This window comes from Lissotriton helveticus, chromosome 3_1 (assembly GCF_964261635.1).
Source record: "Lissotriton helveticus chromosome 3_1, aLisHel1.1, whole genome shotgun sequence".
Classification (NCBI taxonomy): Eukaryota; Metazoa; Chordata; class Amphibia; order Caudata; family Salamandridae; genus Lissotriton; species Lissotriton helveticus.
Genome location: NC_136061.1, coordinates 1,381,040,531 through 1,381,056,666, shown reverse-complemented (window position 1 = coordinate 1,381,056,666; position 16,136 = coordinate 1,381,040,531). Strand labels below are relative to the sequence as shown.

Genomic DNA, 16,136 nt, shown 5'->3' with positions numbered 1-16,136 from the left:
GGAGCATCGCTACTTTGCAAGCTACAGCACATACGCCAGGGGGACGGCCATTTTAATACATAAGCGTATACCATGCCAATCCTCGATGACCTGCGCTGACACTGAAGGATGCTACACCATAGTGGCGACCACCTTAGGGTACTGCTTGACTTTTATTTGTATTTATGCACCCAATACGTACAGTCTAGATTTCTTTTGCAATATGCAGGCTCAGATTGATCAAGTGGAGGCACACTATATCTACATGGGTGGTGACTTCAATCTACTTTTAGACCCCAAATGCGACAGTACTGCCCATACTCCGATTCTAAACCTAAGGCGTGCCGGGCAATGGTGGAACTCTGTGAAACATTCAACTTATTAGATATTTGGCACCATCACAACCCATCCGAGTCTGCCCACATACATTACACAGCACCACACGACACATGGACATGACCGGACTATTGGATGCTGTCCCTCAATATGGTGCCATGACACAAAACTATACATAACCTCCCCAAAACACTATCAGACCACTCCCCGGTCCTTCTTAAACTACATGAGCCCAGGGCTGGCGGCCGTGAGACACAATGGAGGTCAGGCACCTGGTGACGAGATTTTCTGATCCGAGCTTCGAGCGGTAATTGTTGAATTTTTTTATCTGAATACAGGATCAGTAACATCCTGGGCCCCACTATGGGAAGCCTTTAAAGCTTACATGAGAGGGATTTGTATCTCAAAACATTCCAGCATCCTAACAGACCTAAGGTGCACGCTTTTCCGTTTTGAAGAACAACTAGAAGATTGGGATCTGGAACAAGATGCGCATGAAACACTGGTGACATTACATTCCAAGATGGCATTGCTGTCTGAATTCTGTGAGACGGCTGAGAGGGAAACACACTTCCTAAGCAAACACGCTGCTGCTAGGAGGTACGGGGAGGGGGAGAGACCAGGGCACACATTCGCCTGACTACTGCTGCTCCCCAGAAGCCAACAATACTGTAGGGACGTGGCGTGACCACTCACCTGAAATCTCAGGATGTCTGCAGGGGCTATGAACGATGTATGCTCCCAATACCTTTTGGAACACCTCTCAGTGTTGTGATTAAACAAATCCACTGGCAGGGCTTCCCAAAGGGAAGAGGAAGTGGATGAGAAATTAGAGAAGAAAAACAAACACTGCTTCTTCACTCAACGTGGTCCAGCTGGGTACCACGTCTTGGGTCTCTGAGAAATCTACAGTGTTTATCGTGTGATGCTTTGGCAAAGAAACAATGGGGTACTGATGCACTTCTCCGTACAGAAACACATGCACAAAATGGCATAGAACAGAGAGTATATGAAGATAAATAAAATTTAATCACCGATTGCAGGGATAACTGCAAGCCTGTCATATCTCTGTCCACAGGATTTGCGCTGAGGCGTTCACTATGCGCACTTAAGAAAGAACAGTTCGTGCTAACTCAAATTATACTGATTCATTGGTGAAACATAATGCCTGTGTTTCTGTTTCCACTGTCTAATGTTCAGGAACAATATAGTTTTGAATAGAAACATAAATTAAGGCTGAACACATTTTTTTTATCTCAAAACACTATGGCACCATTCATCCGTGCACTCAGAAAACAAGAGACAATAATAGCAATAACACTTTGTATCTGAGTTGCCAAAATTCTAATAGCGTATTATCATAAAATATATAAATGCTGAAGAGTTCAGTTTAACATGTTAATTGTAAAAGCTTGATAAAGTATCCAAGCTTCTCAGTTGTCAGTTCTTGAAAGTCTAGTGAGCAAAGAGTAAAAAAAAACTACGGAAACAGTTCAACATGTCACTAATAAAAGCTCCATAAAATATCCAGGCATCTTAGTGTTCAGTTCATGAAAGTCTTGTGAGCAAATAGTTAAATAAACTAAGGAAATAGTCCAGCATGTCACTAATAAAAGCTCCATGAAATATCCAGGCTTCTTAGCTTTCAGTTCTTGAAAGTCTAGTGAGCAAAGAGGTAAATAAACTAAGGAAATAGTCTCCTCAAGCACTGTTTGTCTCTTTTCAAAAGTCACAGATTAATCATAAGGAAACTTCAAGTTTGAGTTCATAAGGTCAAGACATGAAGACCTGAAGAAATGCAGGGCTCTTAGCTTATCCAAGGCTCTGGAGCTGACTCATCCTTTGAGGCCACTCTACATCTGGAGAGAGGAATCTCCTTGCTGGCTGATGACAGCTGATGTACAGGAACCTCTTGGAATGCTGAAAGTAAGCCAAGCATGTGCAAGGCGTGTCTATTTATAGGCAAAGGGACAGGTGTTTGCAAACACGAGGCAAACCCCGCCCCTCCACATGCTGGAACAAGAGGCTTGCCACAGGGAAAGAGCAATGCGGAAATCAACAAGAATTGCTACCCACCATAAGCAAGAACTGCTAAAACCAAGGACATTTAGCTTGCACATAAAACTACTCCTGCAGGCCAATGAAGAAGCAGCATTTATGGGGCGGGGAAATGCACATGGGCAGCTAAGGAGTCTAATGGGTGGGGACAAATAAAGCATGGTGGAGTCTGGGACAGGCATACTTCCCTGACACATACATCACGAGTCGCCAAAATAGTGAAGGCACCCAAATAACAGACACACCAGCTATACAGGATGAACTCCTTAAGTATTACACTGATCTGTACACAAACCGGGTGACAGACTATGATGCTGAGAGAACGCAATACTTGGAGGAAATTGCAATGGGTGTGGCTGGATTCCGCACATCAGCAATTACTGGGGGAAACCCTTCACAGCAGAGGAAATAACTCAGAGCATTGATTAAATGGATGGTATGAAGGCACCAGGTTTAGACAGCTATACTGGCATTTTTTATAAAACATACAAGACCCTTCTTGCCCGTGCCTTTGTGAAGTATATCAGGAGTGTTGGAAATGGCCCTTTTGCAGGATTATCCCCAAACTTTTGGCTTCTTCCTCCTATTTTTTCCTGACTTGTTTGTGTTGGTTTTAGGACTCTGGGCACGTTCGCACTGCTAATCAGTGCTAAAGTGCATACGCTCTCTGTGTAAATTGTGATATGGATTGGTGTTGCCATGATTGGATATTTGATTTACTTGTTAGTCCCTAGTAAAGTGCACTGAGTGTGCCAAGGCCTGTAAATCAAAGGCTACTAGTGGGCCTGCAGCACTGATTGTGCCACCCATGTGAGTAGCCTTAAAAAGGTAACTCAGACCTGCCATTGCACAGTCTGCGCGCAGTTGGTAACTGCCATGTCAACCTGGTCAGTGCACACACTTGCCAGTCCCTAACCTTCCCTTTTCATACATGTCAGGCATCTATAAGGAAGGCCCAAGGTACCCCTGTGGGCAGGGTGCAGTGTATGTGAAAGGATGGACATGCCCAGGTATGTGTGATATGTCCTGATAGTGAATTACAGACCATTTCATTTTTCACTATTGCAAGGCTACCTGTTCCCCCTAGGACAGAATGGGAAGTTTGTTTATAACATCTTATAAACATAACTGGCCCTGGGAACTAGGTAGGGAAATAAAATGTAGTATGCCTGAATTCAGAATCAAAAGATGCATCTTTTAGTGAAGGTGATTTTTACATTCTGTGTTTGAAAATACTACTTTTAGAAAGTAGGTATTTTCTAGCTCAGTCATACTGTGTGCCTCTGCTGGAATGTGGATTGCCTGTCTGGATTTTGGATGACCGAAGGCTGGGGAGCAGGAGTGGCTCCAGATAGTCTAGGTAGGGCCAGGAAAGGGCTGACTAGACCTGGGCTGCAATGGGGGAAGGGGGAGGAGATTTCGTTGCACCTCAAAGGACCTGTTCTTCCTCTGACAATGCCGTCTCCACCTCCTGCCAGGAATTCACACCAGAGAAGGCAGAACTGGTTCTGGCTGGGCACAGACACTCTCTGCTTAATAGATCAAAGGATTTTAAGATATAAATATTGGGGCCCAGACCCCTGAACTTTAGAATTCTTCTGGATCAAGAAGACTGCCAAGAAGAAGAGCTGGAGAAGCTGTGAGGAGGGACTACCAGTTTGCTGTGTGCTTTGCTGTGTTGGCCTGCAGTGGCTGCTTCTGTCTTGGGCACTGAAAGGACTGGACTGAACTTTCTGCAATCTACTTTGGTGAGTTTCTCCAAGGGCTTGAGGTAGAGCTTGCCCCCTGTTCAAGAAGTCTCAGAAACATCAAAGACTTCAAGCTCTTCTGCCCTCAGCACTGGGGACTGTGTGTTTTGTGCTGCAACAGAAGAAATGCAACTCTACGACCTCTACGATGCTGTTGCGGACTCCATGTCCTGAAGGCTCCGCAGAGGGCACCTCCACAATGCCACACCACGACCCTGGTCTCACCGACAACGCCTGCTGATGCCACCACTGAGCTGCTGCTCGCACCGTGACCTGTGGGCACCGCACTTCGCACCGCCTCGCTTTACGACGATGCCAGGGCCACCCCAACGACGACGCTCCACGCCAAAATTGACACCGCTACTTGCACCGTGTCTTGCAGGCACCGCTCGAAGAGTTGCATAACGCACCGCCCTCATCCCGCACTGCAGCCTTGGCCTACCGACGCCGGCACCATCGACTCCAGTTCGTCAGCCAACGACAGCGCTTCAGCAACGACAACACCGCTGCTTGCACCGTGACCTGATAGCACAGTGATGAGCACCATCTTCATCTCGCACCGCGACCCTGGTCTCAACAACGACGCCATCTGATGCCGCCACGAGCAGCTGCTCGCACCACAATCTGAGGGCACTGCATGCCGCACTTCGCACCGCAGCACCCAACACCTGCCGACGCCAGCGCTCCTGATTCCAACAGAGAGGAGGTGGGCCTGCAACGCATTTGACTTTGAGGGCCCAGATGACTCCTGCGCCGACCTTAGGAACGAAGCCTGTGGACGCCGTGTGTTCGGAAGCTCAACGAGAGGACGCCGACGCCCTGCATTTCTAAAAGGTACTGTTTGCAGGTCTTCCCGACACCGTAGCTGGCCTGCAATGCCACGGTTAGCCAGAACTGTTTGGATATGTTTGCTCACAACGCCGTGATAGCCCCGAATTGAGCTATCGACATCAAGGAACTATTTTCAAAGCGTACTTGATAACTGTGGATTTTTAAGTACTGTATTGTAGATTTTAATCCTTTTTGGTCTTGTCTTAAGCATATAAAAATATTTGATATTTTTCTAAAGTGGTGTGGTGTCCTTTTGTAGTGCTTACACTGTATTACTGTTGGTTATGTGCAAATGCTTACACACTGCCTCTAAGATAAGCCTTACTGCTCGTGCCAAGCTACCAAGGGGTAAGCAGGGGTTATTTTAGGAGTGTAACTCCCTTATCCTGACTAGAGTGGTGGTTTCTACCTGGCTTTGGCACATGCCCTAGCCTGCCAAAACTCCCATTTCTAAAAGGGAGGCACTTGAGAACAAAGTTTTGTCACCCAGATTGCGAGAAGCGGTTCTCATACTACTTCCTAAACCAGGGAAGGATCGACAGTTATGTGGTTCGTACAGGCCACTCTCTTTACTGAATGTCGATAAAAAAAATCCTAGCTAAGATGATGGCGACACGACTATCCCTCCTGCTTGGCCAAAGAATTTCATCTGCCCAATTGGATTTTGTACTGAACAAATCAACAGCCTTGAACCTGCACACTCTATTTGCAGTATTGCATAGGGTCTCATCTGACATTCCTGCAGTTGCCACACTGCTGGATGCTGAAAAGGCATTTGACTAGGCATACAATTGGGATCTATAGTGCTCATTATTCTACTCTACTCACAAACTACGGCTCGAATCCAACTAAATGGGACCCTGTCCCCCTCCTTTTAATTTTCATGTGGCACAAGAAAGGGATTCCCACTATCGCCCCTGCTTTTCATTATCACACTTGACTCCCTAATGCGCCATTTACAAGAATGCCATCTTCACTGGGGGTTGCAATTCAAAACTGGCCCACTCCTGATAACAATTTACGCGGACAACATTATACTTTACCTCTGGCACCCCAGTGAGAACCTGGCGCCAATAATTAGAGAAGTAATCTGATATGGTGGGCTATGTGGGCTCGAAATAAACTGGAGACTGTAGCGGCAAGTATGGACTGCGAATTCCCATGGACATGGTGTGAAACATCTGTTAAATATTTGGGGATAGACCTACACAAGGAGACCGAGCAGATAATACAGTGTTAAGTAAACTAAATTTACAAGTGGAGCGGTGGCTAAAACTCCCTGTATCACTAGCTGGACAAGTCGCTATCATTAAAATGGTGGTGCTGCCCAAATTCCTGTATATGTTCCACACCATCTCCATCCCGCTTACCATTGTGTTTTTCCAAATGCTGCATAACACCCTCACGGACCTGGTTTGGGGGGGCAGAAGACCCAGGTTCAGTTGGGAAACACTATGACCCTGCCATACAAACCGGGGGGAGGTGCGGAGTCTCTAATTTCCATATTTACTACTTGGTGACCCTGTACAGCTTTGCATACCACTGGTTTCACTCCGATGTCCGGATCCCATAAACAAAACCAGAAGCGGACCTTGCTGATACGACCCTGCTGCCGCAGTGCTACACCGGGCCTCCCTAGAGACCCCCATGATATACAAAAGGTGTCAACGACTATCTGGGTCTGGAAAAAACTGTCCCTCCTGACAGGCGATCGCTTGTTATATTCCTCGGCTATTCCTCTGGCTGATAACCGCTTGACTGCCGATCACTCAAGAGGGGCTGGTATGGCACACCCTCACAAAATACTCTCTTGACATAGTAGGCGACCTCTTCCCGGGGGGAGGGCACGTATAGTCAAGGACAGCAGATGCCCATTTTCACAGGGCCCCATATATAGATCAGTTTATATTAAGTAGGCTGCAGAGGGCTTTGAGCGCCCAGATCCCTGGATTTCTGCTAGAGCCGGAAAGTTCCCTCCCTTAAAATTAATAATCTCCAGCACCGGAGGGAAACACATAATATCTAAACTGTACAAGGCCAGCATGGCTCTCATTCTCATGTTCCCTCTGTCAGACCCTCAAAGGAAATAATATTGTGCTCAGACACGGAGATATCCCTCAACAATAGACATAAACAACTTCTCCACTTTCTATGGAGAGCCTATGCGACACTGGCTAAACTGCATAAAATCGACCCCACCCGCGTTCACACATGCCCCAAGTGCTGCTAAGGGGTGAAACCCCGAAACCGGTCCTAGAATGCTGGTTTCCAGTCCAGGGTGGAATACAGTGGGGATCCTTGTATTCCAGTAATGATTTAGTGTGGGGTAGACAGAAGTCAAAAAGTTAATAATGCTGGTCTATAGAATAGCACGAATGATATACAATCTAAATGCCTCAGATAAAAGCTTCCTAAACACTTTTTCGTATGTCTCTTTTCTCTTTCGGCGTTCGTAGGGTTACAAGGATCCTACATTTCCCAAATATTAAAAACAGATTTTCTTTTTTTTTCTTCTTTTTTTTATTCCGCATACACCATGATGAGCTTTCTTGATGGGAAACAACAACCTCTCTCCGCTGGCCAACCTATTCCAGCCCTGATGTTCGAGACCCGTGCAGAGTGAGAAATGTATATCCCTCAAGCAACTACTGCTTTCTTAATCCACTCCATTTCACACTACCGTGATGACCCCGTGTTACTTTGGAGGAAAAGAGCCAACAGTGCCCGGGCAAAATCATTGGAACACCATTATCTGTTACACCAAGCCACAAGGGCCGCCCAGATCTTATCATAACTTGTACTGCCACATGCCATGTCGGATTCACTTGTAAGGATTATATGTTTCAGACAGTCTGTGAAAATCGGTGCTTTTACATCCTTCCAGGCCCTGCATATCTCTGCGCCTTGCCAAAATGATAACATAGACGATGAATTTGGAGGGCAAAGGAGAAGTAAGGGGGTGGGATAGCTAAGGAGAAGTTTAATAACAGGAGGGTTAGCCCTACCAGATTTACTTATTTACTGTCATTCATTCCACTTTAAAAATGTCAGAATACTGGCCGATAAGACAGACGCATCTTCACTAGGTCTATTGTTTCAAGCCTTATTGCATGGTATACCCCAAGGGCAAGAGTATTTCCTCTTTAAATACGGCGATCCAAAGCTTTATAAAAGGGTCAGGCTTAAGATCCTGGGTGCTGCCTTGAAGAACTGGCTATATATCAGAAAAAGTTTAAAAATTCCATATTATGCATCCCGGGCTCCGATCTGGGACTCTCCAGGCACGCCAAACTGCCTTAATGACCAGTTATCCCGTCCCCTTAAGGTGGCAGGTTTAATGTGCTGGGGTGACTTGCAGAAAGATTCACAGCTTTTGAGCTGGGACTCCCTTTCTAGCATGACAGGTGGGACCCTTACAAGGTTTAAGCATTATCAGCTGTCAGGATGGTGGGCAACTAAATCCTGGGACTTTGATGTATCAAATTCAAAGTTCGACTCAATATCAAGGAGGGGCAAATGGAAGCGTGAGGTATCCTTTTGGTATTGGCCCATGCTAGAGGTTGAGGGAGTGACAGAACCCGAACTCCAAAAACTCTGGGGTAATGTTACTAGTCTAGATCCTAACAACATTAAGAACCTGTGGGGAGACTCCTTTACCATGCTCTAGGCAGTTGTTAAACCTGCTCCCCTCAAAAGAAATCATCTTTACACCTTGCATAGAGTATATATCTCACCCAGAAAATTAGTCAGGATCACTGGACTAGAGCATTATTGCCCTAGGTGTAAACATCCGGCAGCGGATGATTTCCACATGTTTGTGGATTGCCCGGCGATAATAAATTACTGGACCAAAGTACAGGAATTTCTGCCAGATGTGCTTCGCCGACAAGTGGAGGTTACCCCGGGGACTATTCTCTTTGGACTTAGTACAGATTAAAAACAGATTTTCTTGACTAAAACTGAACTATGCGTTCCAAATGACACTCTTGCACTTTTATTCTGAAGTGCATAGATTCCAAACCTACATCATTTAGGTTTCTAGTGAAATCAAATAGTATTTTATTATAGGGCAATACTCATAGTGAAATGTTTCTTGAAGGTAAATGTGAGCTTCAAATAAATAAGTTTATCGGAAATAGAATTTGGTGCTTACCTTCCTCTTTCCAATGCAGTGTAATCTGACACTTCAAAGCTTCCAGTTCTGTTTGCGAGAGTCTTGTCATTCAGCTTAACTGTGATGGTTTTGTTTCCAGCATTAAAGAATCTGCAAAGAAGCACATTATAAGAGTTGAGGGCACTGAAGCAAACTTTGCAGAGATCAATGATAGGTATACTATGGATTTAGACACCAGTCTGCGTATTCTTTAAAAGGTATACATATCCTCTATACAAACACACACACACACACACAGGTGTGTGCGTGCACACACATACATACACACACACGTAAACACACACACTTTCTTTCTATCTGCTAAGTGCACGACAATCCCAAAAAGCAGCCTAGGGCATGGAAAACCTCCTTCCCCCTCTCTGCGTTATTATTAACCCACTTCCTATATGGCATGTGGATCTAGCGCCATGCACTTGGCTTCCTGCACCCCGATTTCAAACCTTGGTGCCAGTTCGACACAATAAGCTGTTCTTCATTAACCAATGGAGGCGTCACACTGCCTGTACAATAGAGTTTCCATCACTGGTTCAAGTCTTCTACTACATAGCGTAACACTCACACGCTTGTACTGGGGGCAACAGGACCAACGAAAGCAAAGGCTCCCTGCTTAGTATTGCTGGGAATTTGATATGCCATATAGGTTTCTTTTTTAACCATATAAGCTTTATTATATTTAACCTTCAAAACAGCAAATATAGTTCAGTCATGCAATCACAGTTGACAACATGGTAACAACATAATAGGTCTTAGAACATTCGCCCCTCCCAATCCCTCAAGAGAGGAAAACGATCTGACGTTATTCCCCATAAGCTCAAGTCTGTTAAATGTTGCTATTATAAGATAGTCCGCCCTCACAAAGAATTCACTATAACATCAAAACTACAATACTATTTGAATAAAGGGTGTGTGATTGAGTTGGGCATGCAACCTGGGGAACTCCTTGACAAAGAAGCAACAATCACGGTTCCCAGATCGCCTCAAATGACCCGCGTAAAACTGTGATGGAGGCCGCCAACCATTCCGTTGACAAAATATTCTGTAATTGTAAATACCAAAATACAATAAGTGGAGGCTCTCTTTCTTCATGAAGGCTGCCTGAGTAGTCCTGGCACCTACCAGACAGTTCAACATAATTTTTCATTCACATCCAGTATTATGGAGGCAAAGCCCAATATATATTAATGAGCGGGCAAACCCAACAGATATGATCAAGATAACCATTCAGGCCACATCCCCTCTAGCATAATATACTTGCAACAAGATAGAGTTTTTGAAGTTTCGTAGGGTATAAATACTGATCACATTAAATTATATGTGCGTCCCTGCAAACAAAAATGTGGAACGTTTTGCGTACGCCTCATCAAAGAGCATCGCATTTGAAATCACGCATGGTTCCTGGTAAGTTTGAACCATTTGGGACTGAGTTTGAGAATGTTCCCTGCAAGAGGATAGCATCTATTTTTTTTTTTTTTTTTGTAAAACAATTTTTATTGCAGAGGTAATTCGAGTTATATAACACGTACACCAGTATGTTCTCGGGATCGTAATCAATACCTATACTTCCATCTACTATTTACACAGCCTTACATCCCACATCCCGGAGGTTGGGCGGCGTATAATCACGTAACATGGTGTTCAGCCTTTAATTACAATCGTCTCAGTGAGTCAACCCCCTCCGCTTTTGGGTGTATTGCACCTACTGCATCCCCTCGTTCTGTGGTGGTGTGTTAACTCTCTTCGTTGTGTGGAATAGTTTAACTGTTTTCTCCCACCCCCCTCCCCCGTGTCCCTGGTGTCTGAACCTACGGGTCATGTTTGTGAACTCGGGCGAGTTGGTGGAAGTAGGATCATGGAAACAATGCTTAGGTGTGTGTGTCCGGTAGTAGTGCGAGGTCCAACCCTTCCTCCCCTGGGGCCTCCCCGTGTGGTATTTCGTCTTCTTCGTCTCCTGTTCCTGCACTGTCCCTAAGCGCCTGGACTAGGGTCTCCCATGCTAGCGCCGCTTCCTGAGCCTTCTCATCTGCCGTGCGCCGGGCTAACTGGTACCTAAGTGTGCTCTCTGCTGCTGCCCATTTCAGAAATTCGTTCAACCATTTTTGATGTGTTGGTGCTGTCTTAGATTTCCAACCCTTGGTGAGCTCCCTCTTTGCAATCAGTAGGCCCATGTCTATAAATTTGCTCGATATTTTCGTTTTGCGTGTGTGTGGAAACCAGTGTAGGAGAGCGACCGCGCTATCGTAATGCAGGGCTCTTTCCGTGACCTCATTCAGGGTGTCCCCAACTCCCTTCCAGTACTCCTGCAATCGCGGACAGTCCCTGAGCATGTGTTGCAAGTCAGCACCTACTATCGCACATCTGGGGCATGCCGCATCTACTGCGCCAAAGTATTGTATTATTTTACTTGGAGTGAGGTAGGCCCTATGCAGGATGTAAAGATGTATTAGTTGGAAACGGGCATTTCTGGTGCTCTTCCTGGCTCGCCGAAGTAGCTGGGACCATGTTGCGTCCGGGATCTCTTTTTGCAGGTCATTCTCCCATTGTGTTTTGAGGCGTGTTAATGGTGGAATGTTTTCCGTGCTCTTCTGGAGTAAAGACATGTGACCGCCTTGAATGTTCCTGCTGTCATCATCGTGTATTGACACGCCAATGACGTTTTAGGTTCAATCAGTCCTTACCCCCAATGTGTCTGAATTGCCCTCACCATTGTCGCATGTAATAAATAGTCTCCACGTGGGAGGTCATATCGTTCCTGCAGAGTCTGGAAGTCCATCAGCACCCCGTCGGTGTATAAGTCACCTACCATTTGAAGTCCCGCTTCCTCCCATAGTTGGAGGTTCGACCAATCCCCTCCGTGTGGAAGCGCCGTCATCATCCCTAATGGTATCTCTGGTGCGTATGGACGACCTGGGCCTGCACGCCTTTGCATGCGATTCCAGCACAGCCGTAGTGTCCTTTCCTCTTGGGTCAACCCTCTCAGGAACAATTTCTGTTGCAGGGCTTTGTATGCCAGCACATGGCGGGGGGTGCCCGTGTCCCTCTCTTGGTCAGGCCCCCGGTATACCCTTGCCACCTCCTGCGTGAAGAATTGGAGTTGCGCCGCCAGATAATAGAGCTCGAAGTCTGGGACTGCAAGCCCCCCCTGGTCTTTTGGGCGCATGAGAGTCGTCAACGCTATTCGCCGCCTGCCTTCTCCCCAGAGGAATGACACTACGCTAGATTTTAAGCGCCTGAATACTTCTCCCGGTATCCATACCGGAAGGGTCCTAAAAAGGTACAACAAACGAGGTAGTGCGATCATTTTGAGGAGGGACACTCGTCCCGTCATGGATAGGGGGAGGGTAGCCCAGAAGGACATGTTGCCCTTCAACGCTCGAATACAGCGTCCAATGTTCCCGTCCAGCAAGTTGGCGGGGTCGTGGTAGAGGTAAACCCCAAGGTAGTGCAGGCAATCTGGTTCCCAGCGCATGCTAACGTTTGCTGTCGGTTGTTTCTCCCCCTTTCGGAGCGGGAAAAGGCAAGTCTTTGCCCAGTTCACCTTCAAGCCCGATAGTGCCCCGAATCTCAGTAGCAGACCCTCCGCGCCCTTAACCGCCTCTTCAGCGTTATCTAAGAATAGCAAGAGATCGTCCGCATACAACGATATAGCATTGCAAACGGCTCCATGGCCAGAGCGAATAACAGAGGTGATAGTGCACAGCCCTGTCTTGTTCCTCTGTTCACCTCGTAACGGTCCAATATTAATGCTCCCACTCGCACCCTCGCGCCTGCTCGCACATACAGCACTTTGGTCCATTTTATATAGTCATCCCCTAGGCCAAAACTCCGCATCACCGCATAGAGATAGTCCCACCCCAGACTATCGAACGCTTTTTCAATGTCAACTGACAACACCATAGGGGCTCTTGCAGCCTGTGGCGGGTCTGCTAGTAGTCTGAGCAGACGTCGAATATTGTGGGACGTGTTCCTAGTGGGGATGAAGCCCGATTGGTCCCCGTGGATTAAACCCTTCATGTGAGCTATCAGTCTCCCCGCCAGAATCGTACTTAAGATTTTGTAATCCGTCGTCAGCATTGATAACGGTCGGTATGACGCTGGATCTGCGCTATCTCTACGCGGTTTTAGCAACGGAATCATGATCGCCTCGCGCATCGATTGGGGTAACTCTCCCTTCTCTTTGGCTTCATTATACACCGTTCTAAGTTTTGGGGCTAGTAGCTCCACATACTTTGCATAGAACTCAATTGGTAGCCCATCCATCCCCGGTGTTTTGTTTCGCGCCATTTTCTTTATGGCTCCTCTAATTTCCGCAAGGTCGACCGGGCCTCCGATTGCTTTAGCGTGTTCCGGGTCAAATCGGGGCAGTTGGGTCTCTGCCAACAAGGCTTCCGTTGCCTCGGATTGGGCCTCAGTTTCCCTCCTATATAAATTGCCGTAATAGTACTTGAAGCATTGCACTATGCCTGGTTGGGTGTTGTATATTTCCCCGCTCGTACCTGTTAGGGACAGTATCGGGGTGGAACCCCTATGGGGGTTGGCCAGCCAGGCTAGGAGTGTCCCCGTTTTTTCCCCTTCAGCGAGAGTCTTAGTCAAATAAGATTTATAATCAAAGCTGCGTAGGCGTTCCACTTCGACCGCTACCGCCTCTCCCGCTGCGCTAACCTCGCCCTGCAATTCGGGATGGCCGGGTCGCGACTTCTCAGCATCCCGCAGCGTCCGTTCCGCCTTGTCTAAGTCCTCCACTAGTGTTCGTCGTGCGCCTGCAAATTTCCCAATACAGTGTCCCCTTACCACTACCTTGAATGCGTCCCATTCGGCGGCTCTGGAGGAGGTGGTCTCTTCATTTTCTACAAAGTATTGGGTGATCCTAAGTTCTAGGTCCACCCTGAATGGTGGGTCATCCAGCGTGTCCGGTCTGAGTCGCCACGTTGGAATTGGTGTATTTCCGTTCATCCAGGCTAGGGTAAGTAGCAGGGGATTATGATCTGATATCGTGCGTGTTAGGTACTCCGTTCGGGTAACCAATGGTAATACCTGTTGGGAGCATAGGAACGCATCTATACGGACATGGAGGTCGTGCATGCAGGAATAAAAGGAATAGTCCCTTTCACTAGGGTGTTGTGCGCGCCATACATCAGTGAGATCCCACTGCCCCTGCCATTGCAATCTATGTTTCGCCAATCTGTGTACTGGGGACGCGTGCAGCGGTGGGTGCGATCTATCCAAGGTGGTGTCCTTAATAGAGTTGAAGTCCCCCCCCAGCAACATCGGGCCCGCAAAGTAGGTTGCTAAGTGCTTGGATAGTTTAGTGAAGTAAGGTGCTTGTTCAGTGTTCGGTGCATAAACGCTGCAGAGCGCTATATGACGACCCCTCAGTAATCCCTCGACAGCTACAAATCGGCCCTCCGGGTCCGCTGTATGCCTAGTGACCTGAAAGGGGACCCCAGCTCGAATCCAAATTAGCACCCCCCTGGCAAACGCTGAATGTGTGGTGTAGAACAGGTGACCCCTCCACCTCTTTTGAAGTGCGGCCCCTTCTTTTTTAATCAGATGGGTCTCCTGCAGAAAGGCAATATGAATCCCCCTGCGGACCAGGTAAGAATGAACTTTGTGCCTTTTAGTCATTGAGTTTAAACCCCGCACGTTCCAGGACACACATTTTAACGAACCCACATTATCCATTATCTCGACATTGTTTGCTAAGGACTCTGTCCCACAGTGGCCAGACACCAGTAATGCCCCCCCCGTCCCCCATCCCCAACTGCTCTGTCTCACTTCCCCTTTGCTCACTAGTCCCACTCTGCCCCGACCCCCTCCCCCTACCCCCCACCCTGTCCTGAGTTACCCCAACATCTCTAGACATCCACCCCCCCTAGAACAGGACCCAACCACAAAGAGTCACCCCCGTCCAAACAATCGAGCAAAGTGCTCTCAAAACTGTCTACTCCGCAGTCTGTACTGCGGTGGCCTTAGGGGCCTCTGGGCACGTGAACTAGCTACTTCAGTAACATTCGCCTCCCTTTTCCCCTTCCACCCCACAATAGTCCTCCAAACTCACGATTGACCAGTCTCACGTCTGCCTGCTCCAGCGTTTGGGCTCGCCAGTCCATCCAGGCTGTAGCCACCAGCCTCTCCCAGGTACGAAATTTAGCTGCCAAATACTTCCTCCGCTGTTTGTGGCGTTACAGTTGGGCCCATTGTGCTGTCCACCTCCGATAGTTCAGTTTCGGACCCTGTTTGTTTGCCCTCCGAGATCGATTCCCCTCCCCGCCGCGGTGCCACCACACCCGAGACCTCCTTCACCGCTTGCAGTGCTGCCTTCCGCTCCACTTCCGTCTGCGATTCCGTCGGCCGCTTTTGGTGTTGGCCACGTTTCCGAAGCCGCTTGGATCTCCGTATTGATCCCTGTTGGAAGTCCTCCGCAGCTCTGTGGCGGGCCCCATCTGTTCCAGCCTTATAAGAGTCCCACCAAGTCCAGGCATCAGCCGATGATGTGAAGAACAGTGCTTTCCCATCCAACGAGACTCGTAGCCTCGCCGGGAACAACAGCGAGTACTGCAGTCCCTCTGTTCGTAGTTCTTTTTTAATGGAAAGGAACGAGGCTTGCTGCTTTTGGGTTTCGAAGGTATAGTCCGGGAACAGCGTCACCTTGCTATAATCAACCTGGAAGGGTCCCGCTTCCCTCGCTCGTTGCAGAAGCCAGTCTCTGTCCCTGTAGTGGAGCACTTTAATCACCACCGGACGCGGGGGAAGTCCCGGCTTCGGGGGTCGAGCAGGCACACGATGTGCCCGCTCCAGCGTGAAGAATGGGGACAGACCCTCCGGAGCCACAACTGTCCGCAGCCAATTGTCCACGTAGCCCAGTATGTCCGTCCCTTCACTTTTCTCCGGAAGGCCCACCAGTCGTACATTGTTTCGCCGGCTTCGGTTTTCCGCATCCTCCGCCCTCCGCTCTAGTGTCTGGATGCGGTCCAGGGCGTCCGTAAGTTTACTTTCCAAAGCTTTTTGTCCTG

General features: G+C 47.8%; 1 protein-coding gene across 1 annotated transcript in view; it reads right to left on the bottom strand.

Moving 5' to 3' along the window:
- SLC15A2 (solute carrier family 15 member 2) overlaps window positions 1-16,136 on the bottom strand; it is a 603,602-nt gene that overhangs the window by 59,645 nt on the left and 527,821 nt on the right. Inside the window, exon 19 of the mRNA XM_078682022.1 lies at window positions 9,106-9,216. Coding sequence (XP_078538148.1) covers window positions 9,106-9,216 — 111 coding nt within the window. The remainder of the gene's footprint in view (window positions 1-9,105; window positions 9,217-16,136) is intronic.